This window comes from Cyrtonyx montezumae, unplaced genomic scaffold, assembly GCF_038088225.1.
Source record: "Cyrtonyx montezumae isolate F1298 unplaced genomic scaffold, pur_monq_1.0 scaffold_8, whole genome shotgun sequence".
Taxonomy (NCBI): domain Eukaryota; kingdom Metazoa; phylum Chordata; class Aves; order Galliformes; family Odontophoridae; genus Cyrtonyx; species Cyrtonyx montezumae.
This window is the reverse complement of record NW_027072089.1, coordinates 40493900-40511880: the sequence shown is the minus strand read 5'-3', so window position 1 is coordinate 40511880 and position 17981 is coordinate 40493900. Positions and strand designations below refer to the sequence as shown.

Sequence of the window (17981 nt, the reverse complement as noted above, 5' to 3'; positions counted from 1 at the left end):
AAATTCTAATAAATCTTGTAATCTTAAATACTTAAACTTAGTTTTTAGTAAGTAATATATATTATTGATTTGGGGAGAGGGGAGTGGAGAAGCCCAAAAAAGGACGAGCTTTAATATTCTCTTCTTTGGAGTGAGATGACATTATTAGCTGACTCTCTGCTAATGCAGTCTTTTTCCAGCTGTCTCAGTCAGATTCTCTGGCATTTTGAAATCACGTTAATGAACAAGACAGTGTAACTGAAGAGTTGTCTCAGGACACAGGAGAAATCTGGAAAGCAGACTCACTGGTGAAGAGGTGAAGATTTGTTCCTCAAATAAAAATGACTACATTAAGATAAACTTTAATTGCATGGTTAAGGATGCATAAAGTGTCATTGTTAACACTACATGCAAAACCCTAATACTGCCCTCTTGTGCACATGTAGCTAGTGAGTGTTCAGATTTCTGATACTGTATTCTTTGAGTAAAAATATACCTGTATCTTTCAGCAACCTTTTCCACGTACACAGATACATTACACTTCATGCTATTTTTTGAAGTTTCCTAATCTCTACTTACATGGTCAGAAAGTAATGATCAGTGTGCTATTCCTCAAACACAGTATAATATGCCTGATTCAGCTATCTAGCTGCATACTAGAAAGACTTATTATTCCTAGATTCATACAACAGATGTATACAGTTTTCAATTGCAAAAAATGACAGGCATACACAACATAGGTCACTCCAAAAGTAATACCTCCTACTGCCAAGGAAACAGATACAAAGAGCGTAATAACATTATTTGTTAGATATTTTTTTCAGCTACAAAACACAATTTTTCAATACAGGCACCACTCTTAGCTATGCATTTTTCCTAGTGATGAACAAGAGCCTGCATGACATACTCAAAAAAATCTGCATGGCTGTCCTGAACATGGCTTGTCTTTCACACTGCAGTCACTACTGCTAAAATGCATGACCCACAGCTTCACTGTGCTCACATCCACTATTTGGTGGTGGCTGTAAGTGTTTATCAGGTGTCAGTAAATGTCAACAAGTGCCATTTTCTCCACATAGAGGAATTCAATCTTTTTTTCTACACACACTCCCACATCAAAACAACATTCTGTCAGACTGCTGCCATCTGTCACATGGCAACAACATATAACAGAATACTGGTGGAGAGGCTTAACCTCTACATCCATACAATCAACATCTCTTTCTGGCGTTGTGGGCCAATATAACAAAATAGGAGGCATTACTTTCAGAGTACCACACACACACACACACACACACACACACACAGTCATTTAATCAACATCACAATTCCTTCTTCCATTGAATGGCTCCTGAATCTCCTCACAGGTTTTCAGTGATGGCAACTTGCAGCACTCCAAACTTAACGCTACCTCTTCCTCTGTAGTCTAAACTACACTGTAGTCTCAGCTGTGTAACCTACAGGTTGAACTAGGGGACCTGGATGTCCCCCAGATGTATCTGTCCAGTATTATTCCAGTATAAAACTGATCACAGTGTGCAAGCTGCCACAATATTTCTATATGGTTAGGCTGTAGCAAAATAAATAAAATAATTGATGAGTGCCATAAAGTACCATAAAGTGAAGCAGAATGTTCAATTAAATGCTAGCACTCCATATTAGAACAGTGCTCTTGAAATGCAGTAAAATGCTTACAATTATAATTTGAAAAATAAATTTGTATTATAATTCCTGAAACTATTAAAGATAATTTTAACTTTAAAAATAAAAATTGGTATTCTGAAGAGAGTGGCTCCAAGTTATTTGATGCATTTCTGTTCATAAGTTAAAAACAAACAAACAAACATACCCACTGTTGTTTTGGAGCAATTCCTAACAGAGTTGTTGGAATTCAGGAGCCTTTTTTCATTGTCAGGGGAACAGCTCATAGTCACACACATTCAGGAGAACCCAAAGAAAGCATCAGTGATCAATGGTACCTTTTCTCCTTTATGTTTTGGAATTACACGTTCTGCCTCCTTATCACACTTGTTGCCCAGCAGTATTACATCCACATCATCACCTGCTTTCTGAAAGAGGACCAGCATTAATAAGCATCGAGTTAACTATATATATATATACCTCAAGCAACGTAAGCCCTTCACCTTCAACTCACACAAACTGTCAACACAATTCCCTTGAAAGTAAAGGCTAAGTTTCCTCCTGACCTTTTCATCAGCAGAAATGTTTTTCATCAGTTACAAAGATCCTGAGGAAAACAGTAAGATAGCAAAGAGCAGGAAAAAGCCACTTAAAAGTAAAGGGTATAATTTGGAACAGCTTTCATGAGGACTAAAGTATACGGTGCATGGGTTCCATCTTCTGATGAATGCTTGATCTTGAGGCTTCAAAGTGACTGGTAATGCTCCAAAGTCACAGACATTGCCCTCCCTGAAGTAAGGGTGTTAGCATGTTAGTCAGGTCTGCATCCAGCACTGAAAAGAAAAAACTAAGGAATTTGCTGCACCTGAAAGAGTACCTTTCTGTACTTCCCTCTTGCACACAGACAGCACAATTACAGTCAAAGAGCTCCATCTCAACATAAAAGTTTGGTTATTCCAAGACACTTGGAAGAAGGCAACTTTTTAAACAAAGTAAAATTTTAAAAACCTCACTGATTTCAAAAGGAGGAAAAAAATTGAGCTTTTTGACCTTGTATCCCTTCTTTGTTCCACTATTCCAGTTACGTACAGGATGAACTGTGAAATGCACTGGATGCTTTACATCAGTGTTATTTTAAGATAAGCTATTGTAACTATAGATGACTGCAATCGTGACAAGGAAATGGAACAGTGGAAATTGCAAAGCGACGTTTGCTGGTAAAAACATAGTATTTAAAACCACTTTTGATGCCTAAATGGAAAAAGATGAGTGTCTCAATCTAGAGACGAGTAACTCAAATTTAATCTGTTTCCATGATGTACTTTGTAAGTAAAATGCTCACACAGCTTCTCTGATGACTCAGAAGGTTTGATCTAAAGCTACTGATCTCTCTGCAGTGCTGCTGATGAAATCTCTGGGCTCCAATGAAGTCTTAATATTTATAACACTAATCAAGCTCTACGGTGTCTTATCTCTCTTCCAGAAAGGATTAAAGCTGGCTCATGGCTTCAAAGGTTTTCTGGGGAGAGACATGGATAAACACATCTACCTATCCAATAGGATAGAAGATGCCTCTTCCCCCCCCCCCCCCAGAATGTGCACGCAGATGCATGTGGACACAAGTACTTCCCCTGAGAGAAATGAAAGGAAAAATATTCATTAAGGGATGACAGAATCATTATTTTTAGTCTATTTGCTCTTTCACAACTAAGTTGCCTCATTTGAAGAGTACAGCAGGAGGCACAATTTATTATTAAGGAACACCATTTCATTTTTTCAATCCACTCTCATTTTAGAGTCAGCTAATCTCATTTCATAACCACAGCTAATGTTCAAGATAATGCAGTATTAAAATGAAGTAAGCTCATCATGAGAGTATAAAGTGCAGGCCTAAAATAATGAATCGAGTCTAACCTGCATCAATAGACTAAAATGCATTGGAGCTTTACTCATTAAGGTCAGTGGTTCTCCCACATAAATATACTTATATACATACACACACACACACACACACACACACACACACATCAATCCTTAAAATACAGTAAATAGACAATTTAATCTCATCACACAATCAACTTTTTATTTGAAAGACTGTTATATGTAGCAGAAAGCTTTACCAGTGACATTTGACTTTACTCTGAAGTAAAATGTCAAAGGGAAATACTGGCATCATTTCTGTAGAAAAACACGAAATTCATACTGCAATTTTTTTCTGCACAAAGGGCAAGAATTTTTAAAGTGGGAATGTTCGTTCTATACTAGTTCAAATACTAACAAATTTAAAGGCTAGCGACACCTGCCTTTCAGTAAGTATTCATTCATACATTGGTAAAATTTAAGAGTTTTCACTTTAATTGGATTTTTAAGATGTTAAACTGCAGTTTCTTCCTTCTAGAAAACTATATACATATATATATATATATATCTACGCACATACAAAATGACCTTCATTCTGAAAAACGATTGTGCAGGTGAGGACTTGAAAGATTAACTCAGTATGACTATGCAGAAATCTGACCACGAACTCTGTTGGCATAAAAGCTGATGGTGTATTTTCATCCTCTTTTATTTATAGCTCAGAAATAAGCCTTCCAAATGCTAAATCTATAGCTAAAAAGAGGATGATTATTTTACAGTCATTAAGATGCTGTTAGGTACTCCAGTGCTCACCAAGCTGAGTTAGGAAACATTTTTCCCATGTCAAGGAAAAACACTATAGGAATGTAATCAAGGAGAAAAATAATAATAATAAAAAGTAAACTTCTTCCAACACTGGGAATAGAAATAAGAAAACGTTTTGCCGTGGTGTCTTTCAAAAATGCATCAGAGTTTTGGTTCACTGTTCTGAGTTTTTTACTACTTAATGTGAACAAAGTTCACATTTTACTTAAGCTTCACACAAGAAGAGTCAGGACTTGGAGAAAACATAGCTGCCGTTACGAGTTTGGATCCATCAGGTTTTGGTAAAAGCTGGAGCCTGCAGCTGGGCTGCTGCTCGCCAGCTGCTGTGATGGGTGGCCACATGAGGGAGCAGCACCATTGGCTCCAGACCCCTCTTTGTATCAAGCTCTCCTCCAGCGAAGTGCGTTTTTCCTGCAGAAACACCACCTTGTCCCTCCACCGCATTTCCACGGCACAGTTGTTCAGGGCCACACTATTTTTGTAATCAGTGATTACAGTTTGAAATGGAAACAGAAGTTTGCTTCGGGGTCCAAACGGTGAACCTGAGAACCCAGGTCTGATAAATACACTAATATAATGTTTAATTCGATTGTAGTAGAGGAAAAAGCGTAGCACTAATTTCATTTTTCAGAAACAAAGATGAGATAGAAATATGTACTGGCACATTGTGAGATAAAGGCACAGCTGGGGAAGGTCACAAAGCCAGGAAGTTTCTTCCTCCTGCTCGCTAGACAATGACACCAGAAACACATCCTTTGTACTAACGAAGAATAATTTGTTAGGGATACCCTGTCCCCACAGTCTCCTTGACAGCATCACCTGTAGCATTCAGACATATTATTATTCTCATGGATACATCTCTTCTCGTGTACTTTACCAATTACCACGTTAAGATCTCAATTACAAATGTCTCATATCCAGGACTCCAGTGGAATTGTACAAGTGATGGAATTTGACTGTCTTGTATTAAACTTTGACTTGATTAGATATGGAACAATTTATCCTCAAATCAATCAGGGTTTAGAGATACACTAATTTAACAAGGTGACAAGGACAAGAAATTTTCAGTGTTGTGCTAACAACAAACCCACCTATGAACTGGAACAATTCCATCCTTCTGGCACCAAGTTTTCATATCTGAGAAATTAAAACTCAGAGCAGTTGGAAGTCAGATTAATTTATATTTGCAAAGTACTTTGCTGTAGTGCTTTTATTTAAGCATAATGCAGAAATACTGCCCCAGATCCCAACTCTCAGCTATGCTGAATTGCACAGAACCAGAAAAGAGCACTTCTTCAAGCATTTGACCACTACCACATGATATTTTTTTTTTTCCAGTATGCAAGCTTCCTTGGAAAGAACTGCTTTCCACAACTGGATTTCGTACATGGCTATTTGTATTTGGTTTTTAATGGACAAATAGGATCAGCCTTTCAGAAGAGCTGCATTCAATAGCTAAAAACCGTGTTAGCAGACAGGAGGAACACATTAATAAATAAGACATCACCTATGAATAATGAACAGTTTCAGGTTCTAAAGTAATTTTCCCACAGCAATAGTGCTCCTAATGAGTGCATCATGAATCCAATATGCCTGTATAGGATTTGTCAATGGAGTCCAAAGATATTCAGTTGAAAGTGTATTTTTCTAGCCAGCGTTTTTATAAATAATCCTATTAGTTTCTTCTAGTGCTGAATACGACTGTTAGAGTAAGACACCTGCTACCATGTATTTATACCTTGAATATCCTTAAACAATAATTCATTTTTAATAGGGAAAGTGCTGTATTCCACACTTAAAATAACTGAAATATGTTCCTTCCCCTTTCCCTATGACAGTATTACTGACAATCCCATAGCACTGACTAGCAAGTTTTTAAGAAATTAATGGATTTCTAGGAATGCTGAATTGCTAAGATTTTTACAGCAGTAAAAATATTAAAGTTTTTCCATTTAAGATCTCTGTGTATAGAATTAAAACATGGAAGTACAATGTAATTACCGACTCATTGCAAAAAATCCTGTTTGATTGGTTCAGGTGTAAACTTTATCAGTCTGGCATTTAATAAAACCCATCTTGGTTTCCTTTTTAAATGTTGGTTACACTTACCCATTTTTAAGCAGCAGCCACTCTAACACTGGTCATTTTGGGGATATGAAATACTGGTTTGAGTTTATAGACCAAAGCAAGGAATGTCACCATCCTGAAGCAAGTAATTAATTTTCATGATACGCCCTGTGTTTTAACAATTATTCCTTAAAAACATTTCTTCTGCAATGAATGGTCCCATATATTTTCACCAAGACACTTCAGAAATTGATATCACTTGGACTAAATTAAATTTTTTATTATTATCTAGCACCATTACAACATCCGCTAATTGCTGGCTTTGAGATTGGTACAATCAATCACGCAATTTACATTCCTAAAAATTGCCTAGATTTAGTATTTCTCTGTCTTTAAAATTTCAAACTAAGGTAGTACTTCTAGGCAGTAAGACTGAACAAACTAAGCTTGAGTATTCTTATATAAAAGCTTTTAAGTATCATGAACAGAAAAAAGGGTCACAAAGGTATGTTTTCCTGATCAACTTCTGCTGATTTAAGCTCAGCCTCTTCAGCACCCCAGCCACGATGGCCAGTCCCATCCATCCTTCCCTCCACCCCAGCCATACAGCCCAGATATAGTGGGTTTATGCTTGTGCATGCTTGGCCAGTGACTCAACCATTCTGTTTTTGTAATTAAAGATGACAGGACTGTTCCAATGACTGTATTTTGTATGATACCCATGCAGGCTGCTCCAAAAAGTAATGCCTCCTGTTTTATTATGTCAGTCCACAATGTCAGAGGTAGATACTGGTGACAGAGCAATAGAGAGCTTCCCACCAACCTTCTTTAATGCATGACAAACAGAGGAAGTGGAGCAGTCTGACAAAACAGCAACTGACACAAAAATGTATGTGAAGCAACAGTATGTCACTGAATTCCTGCACCTGGGTAAAAACACACCTGCTGATACTCACTGACACTTGCTGAATATTTCTAGAGAGCTAACAGTGGATGTGAGTGCAGTCAGGAGGTGGGTGGTACATTTCAGCAGCAGCAATAGTGGGTCACCTGTGCTGGTGCAGACTTTTATGAGCATGGCATGCAAACTCTTGCTCATCACTGGCAAAAAACACAGAGCTAATGAAGGTGACTAGGTCAAAAAATAGCATTTTATAGCTGTCAGACTTATGAAGCAGCAAAACGGCTTCGCACAAGTTCTTTGCAATATGATGCAAAGCATTGCTAGAAATATCAATAATCATACACAGAAGGAAAACAAACAAACAAACAAACAAACAAACAAAACCCTCACTTAGTTAGCATCAAGAATCTCAGACTGTAGAGCATTCATTCTAAAAAAGCAGCCTTCATCCATGAGATGTTTTCCCTTCAGAGCACAGCCCTTAAATGAGATGGAGGGGGGGGGGGGGGGGGGGCTTAGACCCGCTCCCAGTCACATGGGAAGCTCTGGTAAATTGTTTGTACCTGCACTTCCTGGGGCCATCCCCTTCACCAGGTGCTCAATCATCAGTTCAAGTTGTGACCAAACAGTTCCCCTACAGAAGCTGAATATTTGCTTTATTGAATAGTGCTACTGTGCTCTTTTTATCTGTTGTTTCCATGGAAATAAACAGGAGGCATTACTTTCAGAGCTACCTATGTATATACTCATACATACTATGTATGTATATATTATTTCAGTGGATATACATGGGTAGCCTACACTTGCAGCTACTATTACGCTGTGCAGTGAGTTAAATAGTCGCCAATCATGAAACCATACTACGAGCTGCATATCTAGTTGTGACTTGTTGGTTTGCCTAACAGGAGGGCACATGCTTTTCTTAACTAAACGATAAAGCACATGTTTTAGGTTGAAGTGTGTTCAGACAAGTCAGTAAGAATATTTTATCATCAGGTTTCCTTTGTAGCACATTATTGAAGTTACGCTCTGTTGACACTAAGACTTCCAAGAGAGCTGGAAGGTCAAGGATAATGATGTACTACATTACCATAGTAATGTTCTTCTTACTGAAGTAATGTATATCCAATGTCTTACCAACAGTATTAATAACCTAAGTATATATTATTGGATATATGACCATGTGCTGTTCATTAATTCATCTGTATAATGAATGGGTGACAAGAGAAAAATATTCATTTGATGGTTTTTTGGTGTTTTTTTTCCAGAACCTGCTTCCTAAAATGGGCTCTTCCACCCATCACGTCATATTCCTACCAAGTCACAGAGGAGGTAGTTGAGTATTGTAAAAAAAAACAAAAACTGCCTGCATGTTTCTTTGATTTTAATCAACAGCAAGCATTATCTTCTTTGGAATCATAGGCAGTCACAGTAACTACAAACTTTCATGTTATTACTTAGAATACGGGCAAACATATCAAGAGGGACTTAGTAATACAGGCTCAGCATACTGGGTTACAGATAGCTCAAAGATCTGATGCCAGAGGGCTTTTCAGCTCCTCCCTCCCCAGTTCCTTCCTCACATTGTTCCCTTGCATTATTCTCCTGGCCTTCTTGTTCCTCCCCCTTACCTTATGCCAACTCCAATATCTGTCAGACCTTTCTGTGAACCTCATAAAAACTCAGTAATGCAGTGGAAACCTACCCCAACCGTTTTTGCTGTTAATTTTCCACCACGTTAAGAGAGGTACAGCGAAGCTCAGAGGGATCTGACAGGCTCCAGAAGCAGAGTGGGAGAAAATATTCAAACCCAGGACAACATAGGTGGTTACTAACACCTAATCTGGCAGCCATGTGCTGTTGAATCACTTCCTATGTCACCTGAAACCATATTTCCCTGGCTGCAGTGCTACAAGCAACTGAGCTAAACCACTCAGCTAAAAACTCACTGAGCTAAACAAATAAAATGATCCTTTCTTTCTGTTAGTTCCTCCCCCTTGAAACCATCCTCTGAAAGGGAATATCCAGCAAGGGGAAATAGGATCTTTCATTTGATTTGTTTAATTTGATTTTTTGGGATGAAGCAACTATGCAAAAATAATGGAATTAGGAATGGGAAATCACTAGTTAATTTTGACACTGAAGCTAATTAAAATTCTGGGATGAGCTCATGCAGATTGGCTTGTAGGTCCTCAGACAGGCTGGTGACAAAAGCACTTTACCTCAGTATGTACAAAACTGGATTAAGAGATGTATTTTCAATTTATTTCATAAAAACACTCCTGTATCAGCAAGAGGTTATTCTGGATAATCTACGCAGTCTTTCAGTTTCACATGACAATAATCCTACTATAATAATACGTGCTGAGTTAAAAGTAAGAAATTCTGGTTAGGAACATACAGCTCAAGGAATAACAATAGATTTCATGCGGTCATTTAAAACATAAACTGCATTACTTCACTGATTACCTTCATTAAAAGATCAAGTTTATTTACCTCATGTATGTCTTTCATCCAGCTTGTTACCCCTTGAAAACTCTCAAGATTTGTGATGTCATATACAAGAACAAAGCCTTGTGCTCCACGAAAATAGCTTGTACTGAGTGTATGGAATCGTTCCTGGCCAGCAGTATCCCTGAAAAAAATCATAAAAAGCCTCCAATAAAGAAAGAAATTTAATATCAATGAACGAAATGTAGAACCCCTCCTCTCAAGAAGATATTCAAGAGTTGACCAATTTTCTAACCCTAACTTGAAAAGAACAAGAAAACATAAGGATGAGGGAGGATCTGAGTGCCAGATTTCACATTTATTCAGCAATGACAGAAATACACTGAAAATTTGGGTAGTGCTGGGAAATCCAAGGACCTACTACGAAAGCTAAACCAGTGGTCAGAGTCTAAGTTCAAGCTTACCATTGCTTCTTTATATACAGTTAACCAAGAATGTCAGTACAAGTCAGGTGGTAAGAAAAGATTTCAGGAGTACAAGCCCTGCACGAGTCAGGTAACATCCCACATTCTGACAAGCACTTTATAAGCTGTGACACAGACAAGAAGCTGGTTCAGGCACATGACAGGCTTGGGGAAGAAGACAAAATGTAAGAAGTGGCAGGGGTTCCCACCTGCAATTAGGCCTTAATAAAGCTGCCAACAAGCCTTCGAGATATTTGTACTAAAAATTGAGGTGGAACAACTGAAGATCTAGCACTGGTCAGTGAATTCATTCACAAAGTTACTTCTTGAGAAGTTAGATACTTGTAAATATAGATAACCTTCTGCATGGGATGCCTGTAGGCACGGCTGTCAGCATCCTATATACTTTTCTGAAAAGTGTCAAAACAAACAAACAAACAAAATTGAGTGTATGTTCCCAAAGATTCATTGGAATAGCTTTCTCTTGCATGCACTTGTTCAGTAATGAAATACAGAATTTTTTTGCTTTGTCACTTCCTTCAGTGTTCTAATACAATTAAATATAATTAATGTGCTTGGTAGATCTGCATTGCTTGCATGCTGCAAAAGTAAAATTTTGTTCAAGCAACCTAGTAACAATTTTATTTTTAACTTACTTTCACTGCTGCAATAAGTCTAAACTCAAATTTTAAAATGACTTACTACATAGCAATTGCACTTTAGGAAGGCATAAAATTAAAAACAGATGAGATTTTATCATGTTGTAATGTACTTTAGTTGGCCTTTATTTGTGATATAGATTAAAACTTACCATATTTGAAGTTTCACTCTTGTACCGTTAAGCGTTATACGCTTTACTTTAAAATCAATGCCTAGAAGAAAGAAGAAGATCTGAAACATTTCTGATAATAGCACGGATTCCCATTTGAAGAATGTTTCTTAACTCTAGTTAGCATGTAATTTCAAACAGAAAATGAAATGGAATCATATAAAAAAAGAATAAGTAATTAATCATACACATGCAAAATGGAAGTTGCAAAAATTATTCAGTGGTGAAAACAACTGTGTGTCAATACAGTATAATAAAAGTGATGGAGGGGCATGTCAAAGCAAAGGATATTCTGAAACAACGTACATATTTTCATTACTAGGCATGTGGCAGGACAGTAGCTTCATGGCTTAGGCACAGTAATACTTGGCAAACATATTGGCAATTTCAGTTGTTTCCAATTTCATTGCAGAACAGCTATAGTTAGCAATAAAAGCTTACAAAGCTGTTACATGCAAAATGCCATCTTTCTATTTTTACTTACAAATCCCCAAAAAAGAATAATCTAGGGTTGCATAAACAGGAATAGAAATTAGCTGTATTAATTAAATGCAAAGATGAGCATACACTGGATTTCATTCAAATCAGCAACATCTGTCTCTGCAGTCTTTATCTCTCTTTATCCCAACTACAGGGTGTTAATGCTAAAATCAGGCATTAGCACTTGAAACCAGTGCTGTACTTTGTCTCTACATACACTACACATCTTTCCTTAAAAATCCTTTCCTCATAATTTGTAGTGTTTTCCTTTATTATCAAATTACTACTCCAGGTGTGTTAAATGATTCCTGGATTTGTGGGCTCTTGCAGCTCCAGTCCTAAGGCTGGAATCCACCTGCTATCACCTGCTACCTTAGACAGATGCATTTCTTCACTCGTTAACTATATTTCTCTCCAACTATTATAATGCTGACATTTGAAATACTTTTTACTCATTTCTCCACTCAGATTTTCCCCTGAAAAATTAGGAAGGCTATTTCTATTGTTACATCAGTTAAGGAAAGTAACGCTGTGATAGCTGGTTGCACAGCCTTCTCCGTGGTTGAGAATCGACAAGGTCAAAATACAGTCATGTAACTTCAGGGTAGCTTGTCACCCGTACTAATGCCATTTGAAACAACTGCAAAAACTGAGAAAACAATGTTACTGCCAAATGACTTTTCCAAAGGAAGACACTGGTGTCAGTAAAATAAAAATGCAATGAAATATATGTTCCCTTCCTTTTTTTTATTTCTGAATGTATTTCATGCAAAACATTGAAGAGTATGTGCTCACATACAACGTTCCAATGGTAACATTTTTGGGTACGTGTGGTAAAAGAATTTAAAATTATTATGATAATTATGTCCTTCACTTGATGAGTTTTTACTGAAGCTTCAATGGCAAGGGAAGATGAAATTATATAATCGGTGCCTGTAATTAATGTTACACAAATCTTCCTTGATGGAATTAATAATGTTAGCTGGAAATGTAATTTAAGCCAAATTTGTTCATGTGCTCATGTAAGTTGAAATTTGAACGTTATGGAAAACACTTGCTCCTGAAATTCACACAGTTTTGTTTAATTATCTGTATCGCTTTCTACAATTGATATCAGAGCACTTGAGAGGGACCAAGCAAGCACTGGGAGACTGGAATGTCACTTTGAAATGATGCACTGGGAACACAGGGAAAAAGTATAATCCAGCAAGGGATCCCCAGCCCTATAGGAAATGGTTCTGACTTGACATCCATTTTAATAATAAATTGATATAATTTTTTTTTTCTTTATAAGAAGGGAAGCAGAGTGCTGAATCAGGCTAAACCTTAATCTAAATTAAAATAAGGCATATTGACTTCTTAAGTCAACTTCAAAATTTATTGACCTAGAAGGTCAATGAATTGTTAGTGAAAAACAGAAGTCAATATGTTCTGCATGCATGAATTGTTCATGTCTTTATATGAAATTTCATGCAAACTTAGCAAATTGAAAAGACAAAAAAGAAAAATGAGAAATACAGTGCCAAAGAGACAGCTTACAGATTTCAGATGCATTTAAGCCCATGTACTGTACAAGATGAACAACATAACAAAGCTAGCATTGATTACCGCTCATGAGATAAACGTAATTTGAATGCAACAGCTTGTGTGTGCTTCTTTTAACCTGTCAAATTAAACAAAGAATGGGTACACTGGGTAAAAGCTCTAATTCTGGTTGTTATGTCCAAGTTTTATAGCCATAGCATTATTTTTTTTATACTCAAAATATTAAGTATGCCCATATGAGGACTGAGGCAAGGTCTAAGAAGCATTAGAACAGTCAGCCATATAGGAATTCTGTTGTGAATTGCCCATGTCATCCCTCATTATCTATGAAACAGTCTCTGACCATCTGCAAAAGTCCTCTTCCAAGAGGTTTTGTGCAAATTGCCTACTAACCAGTGGGCACAGACAAACCTCAAGAGGTTCAATAAACTGAAATGCAAGGGCTTGCACCTGGGTGATGGCAACCCTGCTATCAGTACAAGCTGGGCGATGTAAGTATGGAGCACAGCCCTGAAGAAAAGGACCTGGTGGATGGGAAGTTAGACATGCAGCAAGCCAGCAGAGTGCTCTCAGCCCAGAAACCAAACATAGCCTGGGCTGCATCAAAAGAAGCGTGGCCAGCAGAGCAAGGGAGGTGAACCTGCTCCTCTACTCTGTGCTGGTGAGGCCTCACCTGGGGTACTGTGTCCAGAAGTGAAGTCCTCAGTGTAGGAGAGACATGGACCTGTTAAGAGCGTGTCCAGAAAAGGACCATAAAAATAATGCAAGGGATGGAACACCACTCCTATGAGGACAGGCTGAGAACTGGCGATATTCAGCCTGTAGAAGAGAAGGCTGCAAGGTGATCTGGTAGCGGCCTTTCAGTATCTGAAGGGGGGCTATAAGAAGGAAAGGGACAGTCTCTTTAGCAGGATATGCTGTGACAGGATGAGGGGATACGGTTTCAACTAAAAGAGGAGGGATGTAGACTGGATATAAGGAAGAAGCTTTTTACAGTAAGGGTGGTAAGGCACAGGAACCAGATTGATGGTGGATGCCTCATCCTTGGAAACATTCAAGGTCAGGCTGGACAGGGCTCTGAGCAACACCTAGCTGTAGGTGTCCCTGTTCATTGCAGGTGAATGTGACTACATGACTTTTAAGGGTCCCTTCCCACTCAAAAGATTCTATGATTCTATGAATACCACAATACATTTTTCACCCTGATACAGCTAGGTGGTCCTGATAAAAAAAACACTCAAACATATGCCTGTTCAGATAGAAAGTGAGTTTGAATAACTTAGCAGAATGCTGTGCTCCTGGTGAGATGTCCTGCACACCAATAGCCAGGGACAGAGCTGAAAGGAAGAGCTGGGAGCTCCTGGCATGCATGAGATGTAGTAACTGGGTCCTGTTGTACTGATCTCATCATCTAAGAGCAGTTGGTTAAAGAAATCCACTGCTGTGCTGCAAGTGCTCATGACTGGTGGTGGACTTCAGCCCATGGAACAGCTGGTACTCACTCTTCTGGCCCTGGTGCCACCTTACTTGGGTTGAGTGTCAGCTGTGATTCTCCTATCCAGCACTGAGCCCTTACCATGTTGGTGCATCACTTCAACCAGACACTTCTTTCCTGTATGCATCAAGGAATATCTGACCGTGAGTAGTATCTGAGTGGTCACCAACACCAATAATTACTGTTTTATTGAGAAAAACAACTCATGGGATAAGATAACTTGCTAAGAAAGAGTGCAAAAATCCAACCAGAAAATAAACAAAGAAAACTCCACCAGAATTAAGGTGAGGATTACTGCTAGGATTGTTAACACATAACATGTTCAATTTGGTTAATTTTTGATAAATTGTATTTCCTGAGTGAGTGTGTACTGAGGTATCCACAGAGTTCATGGAATTGTAGGACCCCAGAGGTCCATCAGGTCTAACCCCCTCCTAAAGTAGGTTCCCTACAGTATTCTGGGGAGGATTCACAGCTCTACAGACTTTCACACAAAAAACATGCTGTGGGACCACAGCCACCACAATCCAGCAAAATAAAAACTTTACAGTCATTGAGATCGTGAGCCCACTATTCACTTGTATACAAGAGGGTTTTTTCTGTTCATAAACTTCTCCTGTGGCATTATGTGCAATGCCATTGTTTAAACAAAAACATTTATTCTTTATAGCCAACCACAGCCTACTATTCACAATGCAATGCACCTGCCTTACGATGCGTATAAGTTTAATTAGAAAACTTTAACTGCTTATAATTTACCCAAACTGCATAATTGAGGAGGAGGAAGGGCACCCATCCTTGAGCATTTAAGTGTCACATAAAGGGTTTTCAATGAAAATTTACTGTGGACCCATTTTTTTTTAATTTTATTTTTTCATAAAATACATAATTTTAGAACATCTTCACTACTGAAGCCTAGCAGGACTTTTTTTTTTCCTCTGCAATAACAATCAGATTTTTTCTAATAGCACAAACCTATGACTCACAATGACACAGAAATGAGACTCTTCACGGCTCCCAAGCAACCTTTCTGTGACCCTTTGCCACTGAGGGTGGAGGTGACACAATTTTGTCAGGAAACTCAGATATCTGAACAGCTTAGATAAGCTTCCTGCTACTCTCATCAGTGTTCCAGCTGCACAATGGATAGAGGGAAATCAATTAGCATCAGATAAGCATTCAACAGGCTGCACAACAGATAGTGTTCATTGGGCTGAGCCTGTGTGAAACAAGCACAATTTGATAGTGTCCACAAAGAGGAAGAAGACACCATGATTAAAAAAAATCCCAAATGTTGCAATGCTTCTTCTTCCTTTACACCGTTACTAACCACAGCTGTGCTGCAAAGACTGAAACTTCCATTTTCTCAGCTATGTCTGTCCTTGTGAACTTCCACCTTCAACATCACTATTGTGGAAGTCATCACCCACAATCCCATTGAGTTTGAGTGTCCAAGCTCTAACCTGTCTTGTCGAACTGAACTAGGTGGGATGCAGTATTTCAGAAACAATTTTAATAACCACATGCAGCTAACAGATACTACATGTGAGATATTAATTTCCATTTCAGATAAACACATGCTAAACAAGTTTTTAAATCACTCAGGAATATAGGAACAGTAAGAAAACTATATAAGGTTATGCTTGGTCCACAATGGTTACAAAACAGTTTCATCTTTGCTATTCCTTAAAGCCTTTCAACCTACAACAGGAGAAATATATTCTCAATATCATCAATATTCCAGAGTTATTGACTCTATCGTGGTCTGAATTAAAAGTTAAAAAGAATCCGTTCCAAAATAATAATCTCAAGGCTAAGGAGCTAAGTTCCAATAAAAAATGCATTGTTAAAGCTCATGTTTATTTTCACGGATGTTCCCTAAGAGTCCTAGTTAAAGCTCATAATAGATTGCCTGCTTTAAGGATCCATTTCACTATGATTTTGTTCGTGTTGGTTTCAGAAGATGCTTTGCAAGAAGGTGCAGGAGGATGAGAAGTGGTGTAAACCCTGATGTGGGCAAGTCAAGTAACTTTACATCTATACAAAGGCAGACCTTTAAAAATGAAAATTCCCTGCTCAGAAATCCATAAAATGTCTGCACCATGCACGCTGAGGGTCAGCTCGCCATTCTGTGGGTGACAAGGGATGGGACCACGGTGGCAGGGGAAAGCTGACAGCCACCCCAGCACTGTTGGGGTGCTGCATGGGTAATGCTACATCCTCTGGGTCTAGCGGGGACAATCACTTCCAACTCAGTAGCAGTTCTGCTTCAACAGTCACATATGTGGCTACTCAGAGCAAATGTCTCGACTTTACACCATCCAAACGCATTAACACAAAGTTAAGATTCTTTCAGTCGGGAAATACAAGGAACTGGGAGTTCAGTATCGAAGTCCGAGAGCTCTCTGAAGTGGAGGCAAGGAACTGCCTCCACGCAGGAAAAGCACAATGACAGTACAACAGATGGAGCAAAGCGGTTTCGGAGCCACAACCACGAGCACCCGGGCAGCCCACCCGGCGCTTCCAGCTCCGGGCACCCGCAGCAAAGCCAGGCAGGCACGGACAGCCCAAGGACGGCGAGGAGGAGTGAAAGGGGAGCGGGCGAGGACGGAGCCAGGGCTGCGGGAGAGTGCTGGCAGGGCCGGCCCGCGGCGGGCGGGCACTCACCGATCGTGGCCAGGTAGGAAGAGGAGGAGAAGGCGGCAGCCGCGCCGGGCTCCGTGTACCTCCTCACGATGGAAGTTTTCCCCACGCAGGACTCCCCGGTCATCACGACTTTCAACAGCAGCGCCGGACTCCCCTCACTGCCCGCTCCCGGCACCGCCATGGCGGGCGGGAGGCGCGCAGGGCCGGCCCGATGGCACGGGGAAGGCGCCGCCTCCGCCCGCGGGGCCGCCACCCATTGAGGGGCCGCGAGGTTCGCGGGCGGGCTTCTCCAAGTGAGGCGGGGTGCGGCGGCGGCTCCGAGCGGCTGGAGGCCACGGAAGGGCAGGAAGAGGCGGTCTGCTCGTTCTTGCAGTCTGCTCGTTCTTCCTAGCGCTGAAGGCCGAGACGGAGGAAATTAATTTAAAGAAAAATCAGTTTGGATTTGTAATTGGCCGTCACAGTGACCAGTGGCATAAAAACAGAACAAACATGCGTCCGCCGTGTGGAGTTGCATGTTTCTAGTGGGAATCCCATAGTGTCCCCTAGGCATTCGTTGGTGAGCGCGCTGAACTCATCTGATGGATTTAGGAATGGGACATGTCTTGAACTAAACGTAGGAATAGATGTTTACAAATGTTTGTCTTCATCTAAGTCGGTGATGATTCCCACAATGTTTCCATCTCCAGCCATTCAAACAACTCTTCGGTCAATTAATTCGCATACACAGAGCAGCGTATTTAACACACTCACTCTTTGTGGAAAACAACTTTGTGAGTTCCACTTATAACAGTTTGG

At 39.5% G+C, this 17981-nt stretch overlaps 1 protein-coding gene across 2 annotated transcripts in view; it reads right to left on the bottom strand.

The window, feature by feature from the left end:
- Positions 1-17370, bottom strand: part of LOC136059518 (ras-related protein Rab-10-like) — a 28579-nt gene extending 11209 nt beyond the window's left edge. For both annotated transcript variants that reach the window (XM_065753751.1, XM_065753752.1), the window contains exons 1-4: positions 17208-17370; positions 11003-11063; positions 9773-9911; positions 1959-2048 (exon numbers count right to left, since the gene is read on the bottom strand). In XM_065753751.1, coding sequence (XP_065609823.1) covers positions 1959-2048; positions 9773-9911; positions 11003-11063; positions 17208-17367 — 450 coding nt within the window. In that variant the 5' untranslated portion in view covers positions 17368-17370. The remainder of the gene's footprint in view (positions 1-1958; positions 2049-9772; positions 9912-11002; positions 11064-17207) is intronic.
- Between the last annotated feature and the right edge of the window lie 611 nt (positions 17371-17981).